At 43.2% G+C, this 22,155-nt stretch overlaps 1 protein-coding gene across 1 annotated transcript; it reads right to left on the bottom strand.

Annotated features, from left to right (window-relative positions):
- Positions 1–16,677: 16,677 nt before the first annotated feature.
- Positions 16,678–20,271, bottom strand: irx1b (iroquois homeobox 1b). The gene is made up of 5 exons (XM_076075331.1): positions 19,862–20,271; positions 18,687–18,929; positions 17,485–18,313; positions 17,306–17,366; positions 16,678–16,726 (listed from the first exon to the last, which is right to left on the bottom strand). Exons 1-5 carry the CDS (start codon positions 20,096–20,098, stop codon positions 16,678–16,680), a joined length of 1,419 nt encoding a protein of 472 aa, XP_075931446.1. The 5' UTR covers positions 20,099–20,271.
- Between the last annotated feature and the right edge of the window lie 1,884 nt (positions 20,272–22,155).

Raw genomic sequence — 22,155 nt, 5'->3', positions numbered from 1 at the left:
GAAGAAACTCACCTAATTAATTCCTTCCCAGGTTTCCTTCAGCTCTTATGCAGGAGAACAGCTTCACGCAAGCGCAAGAGCAACCCCACCAACAATCCCCAGGCGTAATGAGAATGTGATCAATTCTCCTTTCCAAATAAGCACACACACACACACACACACACACACACACACACACACACACACACACACACACACAGTGCTATGGCCAGAGGGGGGATCAGGAACGTGATGCCTTGACACCACATTGACACAAGATGATTGATGACTACAACCTGATATTAGCATAATCGTTTTGCCCTGTAGTTTAGATAAGTTGTCACCACAGAGAAATCTCCCTGTCATCCACATATTCATGAGTGGGGAAATTTCAGGTCTCCTCCAAGCAAATTAATCAAAGAATAAACACTCTCAGCATTCCCTCGAGTAAGCACCTTTACCAACTGAATGGCTTGTCATGTTTTTAATGACAAAGTCTTAAGCCGTCCTAGTGAGGTGGAAACATTTCTCTCATTTCTCCTCAATCCACCTTAAGATCGTTATTCATTTTTTATAGGTAGGGGAGGATGACGAGTATAGGGCAAGTGCAAAAGGGATGAAGGGAAATGTTAGAGGAGTTTGCGGTGTTAAAAATAATTGGATACTTTTGTGCAAAAGGGGCCGACGTGAAGAATGTTAGGGCTTTATTGATAGACAGAGAGGAAAGATCGTAGGGACTGCGTGGAAGTTATTAGAGGGGAGAGGGTCAGAGCAGAGAGAGGCTTTTTTGGTGGCGAGAATGAAGTCTGAGATTTTTGAGAGAGCTTTTATTTGTTTATTTATTTTTTCCCACATTCTTGATACTTTGTTGAGATTTATTGTATTCATCAAATTGTCACATCACAAACATGGCTTTCATAGATTAGTTTGGAAACTTTGCAAGAAACGTCTCCAACACACCGGCCATGCGACTCAAACATCATGCGATTGAACTGACCGACAGTCAGACATCTGATCTCGTACTAAACTGTTTTTCCCAATAACATTGTGACGATAGTTGTAATCGTTGGCTGGATAATGTTCAGAGTGAACATTTCAGCAAAGGACTTTGACACCACGTGTGTGGAGTAACATCCAATCTTCTGTATGTGGCTTGGTGAAGTCAGCTGCGGCAGATTTTGCCTGATGAAGGGTCAGACAGAACAAAAACATCTAAAAAAACAAAACCATTTTTGTAATTTAGACAGTGATGGAGTTTATTTGCAGCATTTGATCCATGAGATGTGTCTCCATTTTAGTTAACGTTAGGTAAAGATTATGGTTTCTGTTAAATGTTAAGTCTCTATAAACTTTTTCTGTATTCCACCAGACGACAATCACATCCTAACCTTGAGGATTTTCCCATGTTTTTGTGTGTAAGCGACAAACATTTTTCTTTTATTGGTGCAGTATTGAGGGAGAATGCTGCAGCCAGCAACTGTAAACGGTCTGTAATTTAACAGCGCGGGACAACTCCTCACCGGTGTGCGGTTGAATGAATACAACCCACAATTGGCTAACCCCCCCCCCCTCTAGACACCAATGGTCTGAAAGATGTCATAAAACACACTCCAAACTCAAAAACAAGCGACGACGTATGCAGGCAATCAGCTCGAAGTTGTCGTATAATACACCTCCTACAATCTTGCAAAGGAAAAAAAATGAAACTCACCAAGCTGTCTGCGTGGGTGGGAATGGAAGAAAACTATTTTATTTCTCTGTCTTTCTATTATGTTGTCAGACACTTGTAACAATCTGAGGCTGTAGGTGGCAAAAAAAAGAACACTTTTAGTGTACGTAAATTGAGAGTGAGGAGTTGTCCCAAGCAAATTTACATTTCAGCTCATTTAGTGGCTGCCGTCTGCAGCGTACCCCCTTAAAACTGGACCAATTTCAAAAATGATGATCCCCATTCGTCACTGAGGCACAATAACACACGGAAACAGGTCCAACTCCAACTGTGAGCGCTGCATCGTCACTACAACAAAGTGAAATAATGCTTTAGTTACTAAAAGTGGATATTTTATTATAGCAACCATGGATGCTTGAAATACAAATGAAATACCTTGTCAGTGAACATTTTACTGATAAGTTGATCTTGTTTGACTTTCATAATGTTAATAGAAGATGGATTCCGGTTGGCATCACGTTTCCTCCTGGTTGGGGACGATCTGGTGCCTTTTCCCGGTTAAATCAGCAGCTCTTTGTTATGTTTTCCATAAATATATTATTTTAAGATCTTTGGGGGGGGGGGGGGGGGGAGTGTATTATGTTTTTTTCTAGGTCAAGGGGAGGTTCCAAAGCAAATGTGGATAATGTTAATGCTTTCTTATGTATGAAAAATGAAATATAAGAATCCTCCCAGCTCCCTACCCTAATCCTGTTTGTACAGTCCCTTTATAGCGGAAAAGTACGGGGAGAGTCAGAATGGGAAATCCATGAGAGGTTATGGGGAGAAAGAAGAAATAAGGACAGCCGGGTAAGAAACTTTCCGTGCGAGAAACCCAACAAGAAGAAATGAATGTGGAAAAGAGGGGAAGCCTAAAAAGGGCAAACTTGGGGAGCAGAAAGAATCGTTAATAGTCAAGGGATCTGAAATGGAGCGAGGGGACGTGGAGGGGTAAAAGGACAAAATATTCCCAGTGCACCCAGAGTAGTGCTGGAACAACAGAGCTGCATCACCAGAAAGCATCGTGGGCGCCACCGGGGAGAAGGCATCTGTGTACCGGCGCTTGATTGACATTCCATTTGTCCCGTGAAAGGTGCTCATATACTGAACACGGACTAACTGTCTCTCCCTCATCTGTGCTCAAAGATTGGAAATGAAGTTATCTCCACACGCTGGCGTTGCACGTCTTCCCACAAAACACATGTCACTCACAGAGAATGGCAATTTGTTTAGCCACTGACTACGAACATGTCGGTGTTTAATCTTGGTTCCATATAGTTCATGGTGAAAATGACTTGTGAGGAGGCCGGGTTTAACTTCCAAGCTTTTGTTACCTTCTTTCTAGGTGCATGCATTGCATTCGGAGGGGCATACATTATCTTATTTCCCTCCATTTGAATATGTAATGCACTACTTATATATTAATATATTGTGTGTTTATAAATTTATGGCATTCCTCCAGTATATATTTCTTAAGGCTCTGCGTTCGTTAGACCGTGATTATATCTTTCTGATCTTGCTCCCCAAACATCAATCATTCATTCAAGATGCTCCTCAAGAAAAGAAGAAAAAAAAGAAAAGAGAAAGGGAACACATTCTTATTCTCTCCTTCCTGCATTAGGCTCTAGCTTTTATGCAGTAGGTGGGGCATGGGGGTTAATGATAGAAGCATGTTAATGTGAGAGGAGGAGGGGGGCTGGGTGCTGCACAAAGTGTTTGGAAGAGGGAGCCAAACAACTCCAATCACAACTTCTTTCAATCACACTGTGCCGCATTTGAATATTTTCTACCTTTAAGTCGGAAATCTATGCAATTTTAATCACTGTTTAACATGTAGATGCTTTTTGAGCCTTCATCTTGGTCTAAGCTATTTCACCTTGAAACATATCTCAGTGGGTAGTGCTGACACATTGAAGTGAGAATGCTTCTAGCAACCGGAGTGAAAACATGACTTTTTGTTTCTTCAGCCTTTTTTTTGGTTGACTCTTAATCAGAGTCGAGAGGAAATGGTTCTATGTGTAGTCGACTGGTTACAGAAAGAAATGAGAGGTTGACATTTGGGGAAAATAAGCTCGGCCACTTTCTGCTTCACTCATATATCTGTTAGCAGCCGGTTAGCTTAGCTTAGCAAACAGACTGGAAACAGGGGGAACAGCTAGCCTATTTGGAGCAGCGGGTAATCAATTGAAACAAACTGTGTATATGTCCTTTTAAATGAGCTGAATTCATTGCATTTGTGTCAGTATTGGGATTTTTTTGGATGTCACTGCCAGTGATGGTATCTGATAGCCATTTTGCCACCAGTTTGCCTGTGATTTTCTCACCAAGTGGGAGATATCAGAATTTCCTTTGGTCGGGAATTTAGGATATCTCCAACTGGGAATAGTCGGAGGCTAATGTAAACACTTTCCCCCACTTGGCTGCTGGTAATTACAGTTTGAATGAAATGACGTGAATGGGGCATTAAGTGCCGAACAATTTCTTGGTTCACAGTGACTTCCTGGAGTCGCCACTGGCTGCCTGGCAACCTCAGAGACACTACTCCTGTTAAACGTTCACAGATCAAACATTTCCCCGTTTCCAGTTTTTGTGCGAAGCTTAGCTCACCAGCTGCTGGCTGACATTAATTGGAGAAACGAAAGTGGAATAAATCTTCTCATCTTACACAGACATGACAACAAGAAAAGATAATAAAGTTATTCAGGTAGTATAGATGTTATGGGATCTACCTTCTGAAACTTTGTTTAAACAGCTGTCTTAAAGCTACTATGAGGAACTTCATTTTGTGTTGATTTTGGCGGTCCCTGTGGACAAAAGTGGTGGTGTTTCAGAACGGCAGACTCCCTCTAGAGATAATCTCTAATTTTCTGCAGCAGGGTCTGACAGTCTACTCTGGTACTCCTGTTACCTCCCTCCCCTCCAGCAGGCCTATAGGGTCTGGGCCTCCAGCATCGTGTTGTTGGTGTTGGCTCCTAGCGGGGACAGGCGGAGCAGCATGGTGGAGCAACGAGGCAAAGCTCTGCTCTGCTACCGGCCACCTACTGGAGCTCCAACTCCCATAAACCCCAAAACAGGTTGAACTTTGTGCGAAGCACTTGGTGAGCGGCACAAAAAGCCGTCGTGGTGCAGCACTAGCCATTTGAAATAATGGGTTTCAGAGAGTGGTGGTGCCGTTGTCGCGTTTTCTGTCTGAAAGGGCCTTCAAGGTGTTCTGAAGTGCAGTGACACAACATGGGGAGAGAAGCAGTTCCCATGCAAGCCTTCCTCAACCATCAGATACATGAACACAGGGGTAACACGAGGTAACTTTTCCACCTTTTTTCAAAAGCCTCTGCTGAGAAAGAGGAGGGATATGCAGAGAGAAAGAAGACGGCAGGCAATAAATGGATCATGAGGAAAGAAAACAGACCTTTTCTTTTCACCACATGACACGGCCGACAGCGGCGGCTGCCTCTTGTTAAGCACAATAGCACCAACTGAGTACAAGTGCAAACCAGGCTCGATCCGATCCACAAACAAGGCTGCCAACACCGAGTGCCTGTCTGACCACCGAGCAGCAGCCATGCTATCTGCTGTGTCCTCTGCTCCTGTCTAATAACAGCCTCATGGAAGATCTGGAGCTGCTGAACTCTGAATGGGATACTATAAATGTCCTGGTCTTCCTCATCAATGATGTAGGATACGGGAACAGAGACAAGCTAACCCTCTTAGCCGCTGTGCAGCGCGTGTGTGCAAGTGTGTGCGTGAAAGAAGTGGACGGAGACAGACAGAGGCAGAGAGGGAGACAGGTTTCGGCTACCGGCAGCTCTTAAGAGTGTGTACAGTTTGTGTTGAGCCCTGGGAGGCCAGCCGTATTCCTCCCTGTTACTTCCACTTCATTACTCCGGGAGCGGACATACATTATTCAGCTCTTCAAGCCTCAGTCCGCAGGGACCGATAGAGCCTTTAACAAACACTTTTAACCTATCTTAACTCTCTCACTGATCTTCTGCCCGTCAACTCATCTCTTTATTTGTCTTTATATTCTCTTGGTCTGCCTTAATTTCTGTTTATTTATATTTTTTCTCTGCTCCTGCAACTCATTGTTTACCTCTTCTTAAAGAATAACAACTGCAAAATCATATTTCTTCTCTTACCCTCAATAACAGGTCACTTGGGGGCAGTGTAAACAAGTTATGAACACAACGTTGACTTATTATCACCTTTAAAGTGATACGGCAAACTTATTTAGCAAACATCCAGCAGTCACAGCACAGCATTGTCATTTATATGTTGTGTTTCATGGCCACATGGCGAATATGAGTCCGATATTTACTCTCTTATTTGGTTTCTACCAACCCGTAAAGGAATTATCTGGCTATTTGGCTTCCAAAGTGTTCCGCTATGTTCACCAGCTAGTCGCTTACTGGTCGCTTACTTAGCTTTTTGGGGCTATGTGAGCCGGGAGAGTGACCCAGAACAGTAAGACCGACAGCTCAACAATGAGATGAAACTCACCCAATAAACTCTGTAAATGATAATTCTCTATAGTTTCATCACTACGAGCGCCCATTTTCACATTGTTTTCACATCGTTATTTGATACATTAACTATTGATTATAGCTTTTATTAGTCCATTAGTCTGTAGTTTATTTTTTTACTTCTTCTCTGACCTCATTATACAGAGCGCCGGAAGGGACGTAAATTGAGGGTTGTAAAAAAATAGATGTACCTTTGCAGATCTGGTAAAAAATGTGCAACCTTTGTGTTATTATTGATATAAAAATCCAATATGTCAACAGATATTAAGGTGGTAATTCATGCCAAACTGGGCTTGCACATTTGAAGAGGAAGACACAATACATAAATTAACCATAAAGAATGGTTAGTATTTCTATTTGGTCTTCAACAAAATAAACTTATTTGGGTTTTAATGAGGGGAACCGATCACAGATAAAGGCTGAATGGGTTTGAGAACTTTAGTTAGTAACTTTAGTAATAATACAAAAATGAACTGGCAATAAATGAAGTAAGTAACATTACATTACAATATAACACTTTATTGTTCTTTGGAGGGAAATTAACATCCCTTGCAGTATATAAAGTAATTGAAAGCATCCCAGCTTTAGCTGCAACATCAGTATGTGTATACAATATTCTAAAATGGATAATTCTGCACAGTGACTAAATGTATGTCAATATCAATACTAGTACTTTTATTTAGGTTAAAATTCTGCATGCTTGACTTTTACTGCAAAAGAGCATTTCTCCCCTGCTGTTTGAAATATGGCGTCAAGATGTTTATGAGGAAATCTCCATTCGGAAAAGTTATGAACTATCAAGGTTTTAAAGTGTTAAGAATGTTTATTTTTTAAAGAGGGTCCATAAAGAACATAACGGTTGAGTCATACTTATATCTTTGTACTTTGAGTTGTGTCTAAAAACACCAAAGATAACCAACAATTGTTTTTATTCCCCAATCAAGGAATTTCAATGAGTAAAAAAATGTAAGTTACAAAGTGAATATTTCTGAAATCCTAGAACACTGTGGACCTTTAATCTCAGATCATCACACCAGTGTCCACTTTAGATTGTTAGATCGGGGAAGACCATGAAAAGTGTTTCACATGACCACCTCAGCGCCACTGCTTAGACCTCAGCTGCCATCCTCTGGTGGTTTAGGGAACTACGTCCTCATTGGTGCTGGTGTTAGCCTGAGGGCGCGGTGGGCTCAACTTGCAGTTGTTATTGACCGGGGTGAAAAGGTCGCCCACAATTTTGTGACCGACCAAAGACGGTACAGCAGGTCTGCTTGTCTTGCACACACACTCTTGAGTGTGGTTGTCATGTTACATCTCTGAGTGGACCTCCCAGGACTTCTGGCCACCAGCAGCGTCCATCCTACCATCCTACCCTAACACCTTTTCTTTCAATGTTTTCTGCTGTGTCAGCATACTTGTCACATTCCTGCAGCATTTGCATCAAGACGGACAACCTAGATTAAATACGTTAATGCTCTTTATAGATGACAAAAGGATTTTCTCCTTGTACCACACAGAAAATGGCATAAAGACAGACTGAAGATCTTCCCTATTGTATCAATCTTCATCCTCCAGTGATCATCTCTCTGTTACGTCGCCAGCAAACGCCGCTGAGTGTTCTGATCTCCTGATTCCACGTCTAGAGATCCCGCGTGCCTCTTACTGTGTGCCGTGACTGATCACATATCATCACACGCTTTATTTCACAAAAGTGTTAATCCACGGCAAACGCTCCAAAACTCAGAGTTGCATGTGATAGCAGTCGACTAAGTGCTTCTCGCTGGAGCGCTGACATTCCCCGGAGAGGAGCGGGGCAATAATTTCCTCAGATTGCCCCTGTGGGAACGAAGCTGCTGGTTTTCTATGTCCACTCCAATCACATCACTAATGGAGAGGCGGGTAAGCATCTGTGACAGTGGGAAACCAGATCTCTGCTCCTCCAGTGTGGGTGTGGGTGTGTCTGTGTGTGTCCCTTGCAGATAAACAGTTGGCACAGGTTTCCCCTTTTCTCTGTGCACATGCATGACCACACGCACACACACACACACACACACACACATCTGAGGGGGGGGGGGGGGCGCAAGCTGGACAGGGTTAATATACTCCATTAAGCTCTATTACCCTAAACGACTTGGGCAGATGAATGAGGACTCACATTACTCTGCAACTGTGTGCGTAGAATGATAGTGTGTGTGTGTGTGTGTGTGTGTGTGTGTGTGTGTGTGCGTGTGTGTGTGTGGGTGTGTGGGTGTGTGCTTGCGACTCATGTGTAATTACACTGTGAAGATATGTGACCCATGAGTCATCTATCATTATCAACAGAGTGAAAGACAGCAGAGGGAGGTTTTTTGCGCTCTGGGTTACTGTACACCGACACAACCTCGTCTTATCTTGTAATACGTATTCATCATTATCTCTCAGTCTGAATTTTTTTTATAAAAATGCAGTACGGTGAGATAATTTATTTCTGTTTTTCATATAAAATCAATTCATTTTTAGAATTTTCTGCAATTATTCAAACAATTATTTCCATGATTTCGTGCAGCATTAAAAAGGAAAAGAATATCACAAGTTGATTTTTATCGGAAACAGGATTCCAATATTTTCCTGCACTGGCTGATTTGTTATTATTTATTTTAACCTTCATTTTACTAACTGGGGTTCCCACAAACCCCAGAGGTATACGTTTTGTCATATCAAAGAGGCCCTTTATTCTAACATTTCAATTTTTCATGACTCTGTCAATCAATTTGCTCTTAATGAATTCATATCATTGTTTTCTGTTTTTGTTTTAATTAATTAATAGTTTTAAATACCAATGTATTGAGCTCCTGGGAGACCCCATTCAAAAGCCTATGCAGGTTTAATAGATAAAATAGAATAGATAGATGAAATGTTGGCCATGGGTTCTAATTTAAAGTGTCACACAGGGTGTGTGTGGGGGGGGACTCTGTCATTGTGAATGAGACAGACACAGATGCAGCAGACGCATGCATTTCCTCATGTGCTCTGTCTATTTTTATTTTACACAATATACAAAACGACTGCAACTTTCCTAAAATAGTAATAATCTGTTAATTTCAAGTAACATTAATTATAGAATTTGTACTGGTTATGATCATTTAAAAATAATTCGAAGAAAAAATAACATTTTGCTATGATGTTTTCTTTCTGTGGTTAGAGTAGTTTATTACATTTCATTCAGTCGATACTCGTTTGTTAAATATGTGAGAGTCTACGGCCATGCAAGGAGCTCAGTGAGGCTGTACGACACGGTGGTGCTTTAATGCATGCTGATGCTGCAGCAGTTATAATGTCCTGCTGTTACTGAGATCTAAAAAAATATTGTCTTGAAGATATGAGGCATCCGATCAGATCAAATGCTTTTATGTGATGTTCTGGAAGGCATGGACAAATGACCTATTTTGTTGCTTAATTCTGAGGACTTGTAGTACAATGACAATGCTAACATGCTGATTCTTAGCAGGTAAAATGTTTACCACGTTCACCACTTTAGTTCCGCGTGCTAGCATGCTAACATTTGCTAATTAGCACTACCATCAATTTCTATATGTAGGTTTTTACCGACAGTGATGTACCAAGGTTTGATCCCGAGAGCGATGCTTGTTTTTTTATTTGTTAAATAAGCAAATAGAAAATAAAAAACACAGTGAATAGAATCATTTGAACCTGTTTCAATACAATACAAATCTATTTATTTCAAGAGCTTCCTGCAGTCAGTCGACCTTTTTCATGATTGTAATGTTGTCTTCTGTCTTTTGTCGACTTTAAACCGGAAATCACTGATATTTTTTGGCCACTTGGGGGCAGCAGAAACAAGTGGAGAACACAACTCTGACTTATTATGACCTTAATAAGTTAATAATATGGTGAACTGGTTCACGTACACCTTATTTACACATCCGGCAGTTACAGCAACATTCTCCACATGCTCCACTGTTCACCAGCTAGTCTCTAACTGTGTCGGCCTGCTGTTTGGTGCGGAGCAGGTAGTGTACCGTGGGGTTTTTAGAGCTTGTTTTTCTGAAAACAGTGCCATGAGAACGGTGGAAGTGAACCAAAACAGTTAAATTGTGGACAGACATCCTAACAATGAGCTGAAACTCTGTTCAGTCGAGGGGAGCTGCAGATTCAAATGATGATTTTCTGTAGGTTCATCACTACGAGCGGGTCGCTGTCACATAGTCACATTGCTTTCACATTGTCATTTGATGATTAGTGAAGAAAATATAGATTATGGCCTCTTTGAAGTTACTGACACATTTTTGAAAGGTCGAAATAATCTCCCTGCACTCGCAGATAATAAAGAAAAAATATCGACAGTGACAGATTTTCTGCAGTCCAAATGTCACAAAGTAGATTTTTTTTGTCACTAAAAAAGTCAAGCTGATGGCTGATTTTCTTCCTCTTGTGTAATCATCGGCTGCATGAACCCTCAAAATGAGCACATTCCACGGAACATTTCCCAGGTATTTTACAAACGGAGGCACAAATTACAGAAAATCGCTGAGAATCACATATGAATTAATTTTGTGCAGCTTCTCCGCCCCGCTCTAACACGCCAGTGTGTCTCAATGGATGCTGAACAAAGACGCAGCGAGTCCTCAGCCCCCTCAGGACTCTGACTAAGCTAAGTTGCTTCGCTATAACAAACCAGTGGATAAACATTGTTTCAAAATGGCTGAAAGGAGCCAGCGATGCGAACAGTCAGACCACGAACCCTCCCTCTGTCCTAATCTGCTTCTTCCCTCAGATTATTGCCATGAATGAGCAGGCAACAAGAGAGAAGACTTATCACTCCCACCCTTTCATAGCATTTGTTGTGTGTATTTTCCCTGTATATTAAATGTGTCTCCTTTAAAAGGCACTGACAATGTTTGCTATTTGTCTGTACGGTACTCGCAGCTGCAACGCGACAATAAACGCAGGCTAAGAAGCAGCACTCGGTAAACTCGGAATTGTGGAGCTTGTTGAATTACTCATGAGTTTTGATACTTTGCTTTTGTGTAAACGCTTAATTCCACTAATCCCTATGGAGAGACAGTGAATGGCGTAAATTCCCTATGATATCTCGTCTAGGCTAAACATTTGCTCACTTACGTATACATTGGGTACAGAAAATTATTCTTTTGACAACATTACAACAGATTTAACCCAGTGCCCCGTTTATCCTGCAATGACATGTATTAGCTGCATTGCGTTGGGAGGTACGTCTCCATTTCAAATTAAAACTCAGCAACTAGCCTGCCCGCACACACACATGGATCAAACGTTCTTTTATTTTGTTGTTGGCAGTTTGCGCATCAGTTCCAGCGGTAGAATATTAATATTGATTGCAGAAAAATGTATTTCCACATTTTAAGTGCAGAGAAGCCATTATAAATTCAAGAAATATTAACTCGCTTGTTCATTATTTCTTTAACTGTGTGTCAGGCCTTTTCTTCCCCGAGCCCCTCGAGGTCAAGCTCTGCAAAGCCTATTTGGCAATCAAACACTGTCCCTCTTTTTCCTCCTTTCTCCACACACACCTCTCTTGCCCTCTTTCTCTTCCCTTGGCCCTTTCTCTCCCTCATCATCCCCCCTTCTCTCTCCTCCCCTGCTCACGTTTCTTTCTGTCCGACTGGCCCTCTCAGCGGGGCTATAGAGCCCTAACTTGTCTACATTTACCCCCTGCGTTGGCTGACCAATGAGGCCGTTGCGCGGCTAGTCCCTCTTTTAGCGCCCCGCCATTCTCCCCGAGTCAGCTCATGCTCTCTGTTTTCCCAACCTCTGACCCCAGGCCATGGCAACAGGGGCAGGAATGTCAGGAGTGATTGGCAGGATAAAGAGCGCAGCCCCTCTCTCCTGCACAAGCGGATTTGAGACACTTTGAGGGGCGAACAATGGCGGATTTGGGCTTGATTGGATCACTGATGAGCTGATGACTGTCAAAAGAGCACGTCGTCTTTACATAAGCCTGATTATCTCTGCATGGCGGAGGAGCGGAGAAGAGTAGGAGGGGTAACCACTGTGGTGGGAGGGAGGGGAGGACTGGCAGGGAGCTCACCCCCATGCAGAGTGCCTCGAAAAGGGGATAGATCTGCACACGAGGGCCAGGCTACGGGGGCCCGGGCCTCTCTCATCCACTGGGGGCCTTTAACAAATCCATTCAGGCGACCGGGGGCCCTCACACATGTGGCCTTAATCACAGGAGGGTGGCTGAGGGTGGGAGTGTGAGGGGGATGACACATGGAGGCAATCATTGTTCAATCCCTCACCATCCCATCAAGACAGACAGAGGAGCGGAGAGAAAAAGAACGAGGGAAGGATACATAGAGAGAGAGCGAGGTGCTGACAGAAAAGAGCAGTGGGACAGGCAAATCAAAGACAAATCCCTTCCATAATCTACCTCTTTAATGGGGATTAGAACTCACCAAAGGGCCTATATCAGAATACCAAAGCGCCAATGAAGACTCTATTCACAGTGAGAGTTTGAGGGGCTGATGGGACTCTGCAAACTCAGAAGTGTCTCGGTGGCTGTTTTCCTCACTCGCAGCTTTTTACAGTGTGTACCAGTTCTATTTTTTGAAAAGTTTTGGGGCAGCTTGGGTGACAAACAACCAACATGAAGCATAAACTTTGAAACTCTGAAGAAGTTTCCGGCGGCACCCGCCAGAAAGCACTAATCATATTTTGGATCTGCTCACTTTTTCCGCTCCTTTCATAACAAAACATGTTTTGGACACGCTGTGTAACTGATTAAACAGCCATTTGATGTCATTTTCAGCCCCATCATGCTAAACTCACTGATATCCAACTTTGAAAGAATAACATATTGTTTGGGTACTTGGAAGAACAGTAGCGTGATCTGGCTGGGATGAAGTGTGGAAAAAGTAAAGTGTGTAAGAGAGAGAGAGCGGCTGATATTCTCCTCAGCGGTGCGGATGGCAGTCTGTCAGAGTTGGCAGAGGAAGTGAAAATGGCCTCAAGTGTCTGGCTTCCCTCCATGCTGTTCTCACATCAATGACAGCTCTCACTGCATCATCTCTCTCCCTCTCTCTCTCTCTCTCATTTGCGCTCTTTAGACTTGAGTTTGCTCTTTCCATCTCTTGTTTTTTTGTACTCTTTCTCCGTCTGTGAAAGGATGGATGGCTGGATGAATTAAGAAAAACAGATTTTTTTGGAGTGTGGAGGAAACACCAAACCAAAGTCAAGACTCTTATTATTTCTCCACACCTCGTACACACGTGTCAGGCGGTTCAGCATTTTATGATATATACGCTTATTTGTTTTCTTGCTGAGAGTTACGTCAGAAGATTGAGTGCAGTAAATATGAAGCTACAGCCAGCAGACTGCTAGCTTTGCTTAACACTGGAGACTGAGAACCGACACATTCTCACTCCCAACTCGTCAAATTGGCTACAGACGCTCGGTCAGTGGCCCTAAACTTTAAACTATGACGCTAGGTAAATCCTCTAGCGGCGGTTTTGGCCGTGGCAGGGACGGCTTTTAGTTTCCAAAGTTATAGTGTCTTTTCAAAATAAACTTGTCTTCAAAGGAAGTTAGATTTAGGCAACAAAGCCACTTGGTCATGTTTAGGAAATGAATGCGTTTGACGTTAACTTGACTGACTATCGACTCGCGTGACTGATGTGACAAAACCTCAAGATTTATTCTTAGTTCTGCACGGGGATGAGAACAGCGGTCTCCTGGATGAGAGTCCTGTGTTTGTGTGACCCACCTGTCCTGTGTGGACTTTCTGGCTCTTTATACTATGTCAGTACTTTGACGCGGTGGGGGGGGGGGGGTTAGTTCAAAGCGCTGTATGTTGGTATCAGACGCCGAGGTGCACTGACCAAGCGTCGCTGTTTGACGAGTTGGGACTGAGACCCGTTTGGGTAAACAGCTAGACTTGTTCTGTCAAAAGTTTTTAAAAAAAACATCCCATTTGCCAGCACTTCTAAAGCTCACTGGTTAACGCTTCATATTCCTTTTGTTTAATCCATGCCAAAACCAAAGTGTAAAAATTAAAGGGAGGTATACCATTTTTTTTAACAATTATTCAACAAATGATGTGGCCAAATGTTGGGCCTATTTGTAGCTGTTTTTTAGGTTTAGGGTTATAAGAAGAGCATTTTTTGTCAAGTGAATTGTTCATACGAGCTTCTAGTTTTTGATACGTGCAACACTGTACTAATGAAGCTGAACTAGATGTACAGTAAAGCATCGAGTGAGAATTGTTGTACGTAGCACTGCGTCTAATTTTGATCATTTGAGTCAAAAAGAAGAGTAGAATTAATCAGCTGTTGCCGTCCCATTAAAAAAAACGTATATCTCCAAAACGTTGATGTTACAGAAGGATCAGTTTTCAGCTTTTTGACAATGCATTTTTCAAATAATCCATTGTGATTTTAAATAATTAAAAACAATTTCACCAAATTTTGAGAAATGTTTTTTTAAGAATTCAGCAACAACATGCAAAATTAGCAACATTATTATGGCGGTGTCGGTGTTTGTCTGCTGATGGGAACTGTATAAAGTACACAATAAATGTCTTAAAATGTTTTACACTAACAACTGTTGGGAGTTTACAAGTTGACATGCAGAAAGCTTTAGTGATCCTCAGCGTGGACACAGACACAGTGACATGTTTTGCTCCACGAAGTAAAATTCTGCTTTACTCTTTCTGAGAGTGAGGTGGCAGCATTGAGTTAATCTGCAGGTCCATGAACCTGCCGGCTGTGATTCTGTCACTGTGTACCGCCTGCTCAAATCACCATTTGACTGTGTACTCTACTGACCGTCTATCTGCCCAAACAAGTCTGCAATATATTTATGTAAATTATAATAAAGTAAGTAACGAAGCGCCGGTTCATTTCACTCGTCAACTTGCTATTCAACACATTGCCATATACTTATTTGTTAGACCTTTACGGACCACGTAACCTTACCCAACCTGACCCAACCTAAATCTAACCGTTTCACTAATCTAATCCAAATACTGAACATCTGCAGCACTTGACTTCTACTAAGAGGCCAAAGCCACTTGACAATAATGGAAGTTGACGATCAGCGTTTGACTTTCAAACTGAAGTGTGAACCTAAAAGCAGTTGCTTCATATGCAACTTTTAAAGATGTCAAGCCTTATCTGCATAGCGAGTTTAAATATGCAATTAAATCTAAAATAGGTGTGTGCACCTGAACCTGAGACGGTCCAGGCCCCCTTGAGAGGCCAGAGGACTCAAATCATGTGACATGCATGACCTGCTGCTAATCCAAGCATGCGTGTGGGACCACAGCTTTGAGAAACACTCACTATTAACAGCCCTGAGACCCCCCACCGTCCTCTCTCTCCCTTTGCCCTGATGTCTTTGGGCCTGTGAACGTCAAGGATGGCTCAGAGTGACACACAAACCCCCCCAACTCCCCTCCCATCAACCTCCCCCTGAGCTGCCGACCCCATACTGGCTGCTGGCCTTTCCTGCCGTCTGATCCATATTTCAGAGGCGGCAGTGGTGGCACTGAGGGGGTATAATCCAACATTAAAGCAAGGAGGTCTGGGCTGAAAGCACAGACGCAGGTTCATAAGGTCCTGGAAATCTTCAATTTCAATTTCCGCAGCGTTTGCAGTGGCTTCCAAGGCGCTGGCATAAGTCTCCGAGTTTTGGCGGGAGTGCAGATTCCAATAAGGGTGAGACTTTTCTTGCTAAAAGGGGCTGACTCTGCACGGTTTAGTTGGCAAGGAGAGTGTGAAACAAGACACGGTGAAGAAGGGGTCAATTAAAAGGTGGGGACACTGTGATCATCAATAAACATGTGGAAATCTATAATATTTGAAATGTGTATTATTGTATATTCATGTAAATTTAGGATTTCCCGTTAAAGTAACACATCCTCTGTGACTTTACACTTAATTTCTTAGAGGAATGAAATTAAAAAGAGAATTTCAATGATGGAATGAATTATAATGTGCACATTAAGACTGATATCTGTCATGTGATATAACATACTATGAATTAACATTTTATAGATCTCGATCAACCTTAAAAGTAAGATAAACATGTAAGAGTAGGGCACTGCTTTTAGGAGGTTTAAGTCACCCGTTGCACTTTTGATTTTCTCGAAATTTTTGACAGAATATGAACAATTTCTAATTAGGGAAGAAAACTCCAATAATAAATGACTATAATGACATTTATTTAGTTCCCAAAAAAATATATTCTTTAAAGACAAATTCATATCCTGTATTTACAATTTTTAAAGGTTTCCATTCACAACAGAAGAGGCGAAGAAGAAACATATAGGACATAAAAGAGAGATACAAGCAAATCTGTGACAAAAACAACCATCTCGTTTGCATGTAGAAGCTAAACGGTAATACTATGACAGGTAGCACTGTCAAAAAAATAGCCTTCATTAAACTGTTCTCCGTTAAATAAAATTATTCCTTTCTCTTTCTCTTTGTCTTCTCATAATGTCATTGTCACAACTCGCTGTGGTGCTGTCCCATGGTGAGGTCTGAGGAGAGGAAAGAGAACAGAAAGAAAACGTAGGTCAGAGGTGAAATAAGTGCAACAGTGGGATGAATTACAAATATTAGGGAAAAATGTGTGTATATATACCCGTATCATAAATACTTCAAATAATACACTACTTTAAATACGATGAGTTCCATATTTTAAATGCTATCTAAAACAATGTTAAACTCTATTTATGCAAATGAAAGAAAACACTAAATTGCTTTGTGTCTTTACACCCTCCACTACCTCCCTGATGTTGCTATCAGCGTTTTCTTTGACATACATTAGCTGCATTCACTGAGGGGGCGTGAATAAATGGCGGCAGATTATTTAAATGACATAGGTGGTGATAATTTAGGGGGGGGGGGGGGGGGGGGCAGGGTATATTACTGCTGCCTGACGAGGCGTTAAAGTGGGGACTCAATCACATGATTTATGTGCTGAGGTCTGCCTTCAGCCCAGTCAGGTGTAACAGTGTTTACCTCTGCTTTAAGGTTCATTTAGCAGAGGACATGTGGAGAGAAATTGAGGTTGATAATGTCGCGATGCCAAATTGATTTCAAATGCACGAGGTTACCTGTCAGTGATCAGCTGGAATGGGGACTTCCGGGAATCAGGCCTGTGGTCGCTCTCCTCGTCTGTAAAACGAAAAACAAGACCAAATAAATAGCAATTTATTAGTGAGAATTATCTTCAAAATTCCCCTTTGTACTGTGATTAATTACACAGGGTTGAACAATCTAATGTTGTCCATACCATCTCTTTTTGGACTGAAGCTTCCCGACGACTCCACATCACTGTCATCCTCCGTCCCCGATGTTCCGGGCCCCGCCGCCGCCGGCCGTGCGTCATGACGCGCAACCGGCACCGCGCCGTGGAGAGGCAGGTGTCCGGCCGGCGCCCCTCCGAGGAGCGACCGCATGTTCAAAAGCGAGTTGGCGTTCAGAAAAGCCGCGTTGGCCCAGTTGTGCAGTTTGCCAATCTGGCATGTGTAAATCCCATGACCCGGGAGTAAGGCCGGGTGGCCGACGGAGGCCAAAGCCGGGTGGTGCGCGTGGGCCGCGGGGGAAGGTCTGTGAGAGCTGTCCGGGGCCGTGGCGGTCTCAGCCAGGGACCAGATTTTGGGTTTGCTCTGCGGTGGTCTCTGGCACTCCTGTCTGCTGGGAGAATGATCCACTGCGAGTTTGACAACAGGCGGTCTGTTGAGAGAAATAGCCGCCTCCACTCCTCGCAGGCCCTCCACAGAAAGCGTCCTGCTACTCTCTGAGCTCTTCGGCTCCGAGGCCTGCTCTCTGTCGGCCAGGCCTGCCTCTCCCTCTCCCTCACTCTCTCCCTCCCCTTCTCCTTCTCCCTCTCCCTTCCCGGAGCCCTGCTCCCTTGCTTGCTGCTCCTCGGGTCTCTCGATATCGACAGTTTCCAAATCGATCTCCTCCTCTTCGTCTTCGTCATCGCTGCCGTTCTTGCCTGGCTCGTCCTCGTTGTCGCTGCTGAAGATGCGGCCGTCCCGGTCCTCGGCGCTGCGGCCCCAGGTCACCTTGTTCTCCTTCTTCAGGCGTCTGCGGGCGTTCGCGAACCACGTCGACACCTGGGAGAAGGAAACGTTTTTTTTATTTCACTTATTATAAAACAGAATAAAATCACGGTTCCTTTGAAAACACGGGGCTGCCGACTAGAAATATGAAATGATTAAATATGTAAAAATCCTCATTATTATTCCTCATAATTATTCGTTATCATTAAAGGAGCTTTGAAATCAGAAATATCTGGAGACTTGTCTCTCTCGGGGAGGAAGTGTGACTTTATTCAAGTGGGCTATCAGTCAGTCACACAGCTGGATTATCATATTAAATAATGTAACAATTAGATTATCTATTGCTCTTACAGGAAGTGATAAGTACTTCACTTTTGAAAAAACAAGCAAATGTGTTATCCTAATCCACAGCTGAAGCACTGCCCACCTGTGTGAGTGTCATCCTAGTAATGATAGCAAGCATGATCTTCTCTCCTTTGGTGGGGTAGGGGTTCTTCTGGTGCTCCTGCAGCCAGGCCTTCAGGGTGCTGGTGGTCTCCCGGGTGGCCGTCTTGGCCCTTGACGGGTCCCCGTACGGGTACTGGCCATATGAGTAGAAGCCTTGAGCGGCGTGGACCGGCAGAGAGGCAGGGTGGGACCCCGGGCTGTCCTTCAGCTCATACTGGGAGCCCTGAAATGTTATTGGGGAGAGAGAGAGAGAGAGAGAGAGAGAGAGAGAGAGAGAGAGAGAGAGAGAGAGAGAGAGAGAGAGAGAGAGAGAGAGGGAGCGAGCGAGAGGGAGCGAGCGAGGGAGAGAGAGAGAGAGAGAGAGAGAGAGGACAACTTGTTGAGCTACTTGTCTTGAAAATGATTTCCTCACCAAGTTCAGAGACAAAAATAAATAACATTTGAATTATTATTTGTGCAGCAATAAAGTTTTGAAAAGTTCCAACGTCCTGTCAGTTTGACAAATACGCAGGAAATTTAGGAATTATATCATGAATTTAGAAAATAACCAAACAATTATTTGTTTGACAATCGTTTTTTTTTATAAAGTGGTTGTCTTTTATAAATTACACCTAAACATTTGAATCATTATTTCGATTTAATTGAAATTAGGAATATAATTTCTTTCCAAACGTTCTCTGAACATGACGTTTCATTATTAATAATTAATTGCGTTTTTTCCTAAATAATAAACGCTGTCTTACATATACAGTAGGTTACGTCTAAATTAGATTGTTCCTTCAAATATCCATAATTTACACACAAAAAATCTGAACTGACAATTACGAAATTTAATTTTAACCTAAGAGATGAGTTCTCTTATGTGTGATGATTCAATAATTTGCCATTCAGAACCTATATACATATATTAAACATTTAAGTATAAAGATAATGAAATATGAACTGACAATGGACGGTTTGGACTTCATTTAATTCATATTTATTTACAATTGTTTAGCCACAAACATCCCAGAAAAAAAGAATGCTCTGAATATCTTAATCACTGCACACTTTTGGAAAATAGCGCATTAGTTTGCAATTGACAGCTCTCAGCAAGACAACAAAAAGTATATTAACACCTGAACTGCTTCAGTCTGAACAAGTATCAACTCTCACCATCTGGGATATGAGGGCGAGGTCTGCGGCTCCGCTGTACGGCAGAAAGGCACTGTAGTTGTGAGCCGCCCATGGGCTCCCGTACATCCCCAGCATGGAGCCGACAGCCGCGGCGGTAGCGGACGAGCTCACGCCGCATTCAGTGCCTCCTTCCCGGGCAGAGGCCGGCCGCTCGCCCCCGTACACCTCGTGGGAGGCACTGAGGAACTGGGGGTACCCCAGCTGAGGGAAAGACATGTCCGGAAAAGCGCTTACTGTAAATCTCTCTTAAAGCCAAAGTCACACAACAGCAAGAGGAGGCAGGAATGAAGAAGAAAAAAAAAGAGAAAGTAGCAATTCCCAGAAAGAAGTAGAGGATGAAGGGGGTGTCTAAATCACCAGAGTCCCCCTTTAAGTAACTGTCAAGCTTCCCCACTTCCACCGACCCGGAGTTGTGTCAGAGCCGCAGTTTGGCACCTCGAGTGCGGAGTGATGCGTGTATCTGGCCGCGGGAGCTTCTGGATGTGGAGCTGACTGACTGATTGGCAGCCTACTTAAGCACCAAGCTCCTCCTATGCCCGGGGCAGGCGATTAGTGCATTGGTTAGCCTAGGTCGTGTGTGTGTGTGTGTGTGTGTGTGTGTGTGTGTGTGTGTGTGTGTGTGTGTGTGTGTGTGTGTGTGTGCTGGTGTGTGTGATCTAATTTCTGCAGCCTTCACTGTGTCTATACACAACAGAAAACCTGTGAAATGTGTGCAAGTGTGTAGGTGTGTGTGCGCAGTGTATATTTGCTTTTTTCTGTAGCCAGTATGACTTTATTTAACACTCCGTTTAACACTTTATTTAACACTCCGTCCCTATGCACACACAGTTTCGTATTGTTGTGCACATATTCTTATACTATTAGTAACTATATAATAGTAATAATAATAATGATGTATGTCGGTTTAAACAACTGTTGCAATTTTGACAACTAACTATTTTCGCTATTTCAACAACTAGCATATTTTAGGTGTCATTCTTCCTCAACGCTCTGACAGCGGATCCGCAGGGTATGCCGGGACATTCTGTCCAGCAGATGGGCCGGGAGGCATCGATATGGTCGGCCACATTCGAGAGGAATGTCCGTGATTATCGACGGAAGTCAGTGGAGCATATTTTCAGAGCGAAGATAAAGGAGTCTGTAGGTAATGACAGAGATTGACGAGGATAAGAGATAGCAGAGATATGGAGCACACAGGAGCTGTGGAGTGGAAAATGACAGATGTTTGTTGAGAAGAATGGACTACTGTACTCTGCTGGGCCTTTAGGTATAAAGTCACCGATGTTGGTAATTTAAAAAAGGGGTGAAATAATTAATTTGACATATAAAATGCAAGAAAATCGATTATTTTAATGTGGGAAAGTGTATCAATTGGAAGCATGCAGATTGATGGTTCCTCATTGACAGGCTTAACTATCAAAACAACTCTGTTTCAATCTGCTCCTTTGAACACACACACACACACACACACACACACACACTCACACTCACACACACACACACACACACACTCACAGTGCTAATGAGGTTGAGCACCCTGCGCCCTGCTCGGTGGCCCTGTGGCCCTCCTGGGTTCCCTCAGAGGTTAGCTGTGTAATTACTCCATCCCCATAAATACAGATTCATCATTTCACACTGGAGCCCCTGATGAGCTTGGCTGAGCTGAGAGAGAGATGGGGGGGAGGAGGGGAGGGGTGTGGGGGGGGGGGGGGGGGGGGGGGGGGAGGGAGGAGGGGAGGATCTAATGATTTAATTACAGTGCTTAAAGCCCACTCTGGCTAAGTGATGGTCCTCTCTGTCTCTTTCTCCCGTTCTCTTCCCTCCTCAGCGTTGGCACCTAAAGGGCTTTACTCATGAATCTCAAAGCTGTTTTCCTAAACACATATTATGACGAGCACCGCCGCCGCCACCACCGCTGCTGCTGATGCTGATGTGTGTGTGTGTGAGAAACAGAGAGAGAGAGAGAGAGAGGATGCTTAATCTCCATGGCATTTTAAATGGCATTCATGGAGAGCGACTCTATCCTCATTGCCAAGGTAAATGGAGCCAGGGGACTCTCCATTTCAGCTCGATAAAAGAGCAATGTTAAAGACCCTCACCATTTCTCCCTCTCCCTCTCTCTCTCCCTCTCTCTCTCCCTCCCTCTGTCTCGTTTCTCACTTAAAATTAATGTTTTTCTCATGACAGGGAAGGGAAACGAGACATATCCAGCATCTAATAGGATAATATAGCCCCATTCACCACCACCACCACCACCCCTCCCTCTTCTCTCC

The sequence above is a fragment of the Anarhichas minor genome, unplaced genomic scaffold (genome assembly GCF_050575085.1).
Source record: "Anarhichas minor isolate MPS153535 unplaced genomic scaffold, ASM5057508v1 ptg000051l, whole genome shotgun sequence".
Lineage (NCBI taxonomy): Eukaryota > Metazoa > Chordata > Actinopteri > Perciformes > Anarhichadidae > Anarhichas > Anarhichas minor.
The sequence above is the reverse complement of the archived record's forward strand: the minus strand, read 5'-3'. Positions and strand labels throughout refer to the sequence as shown.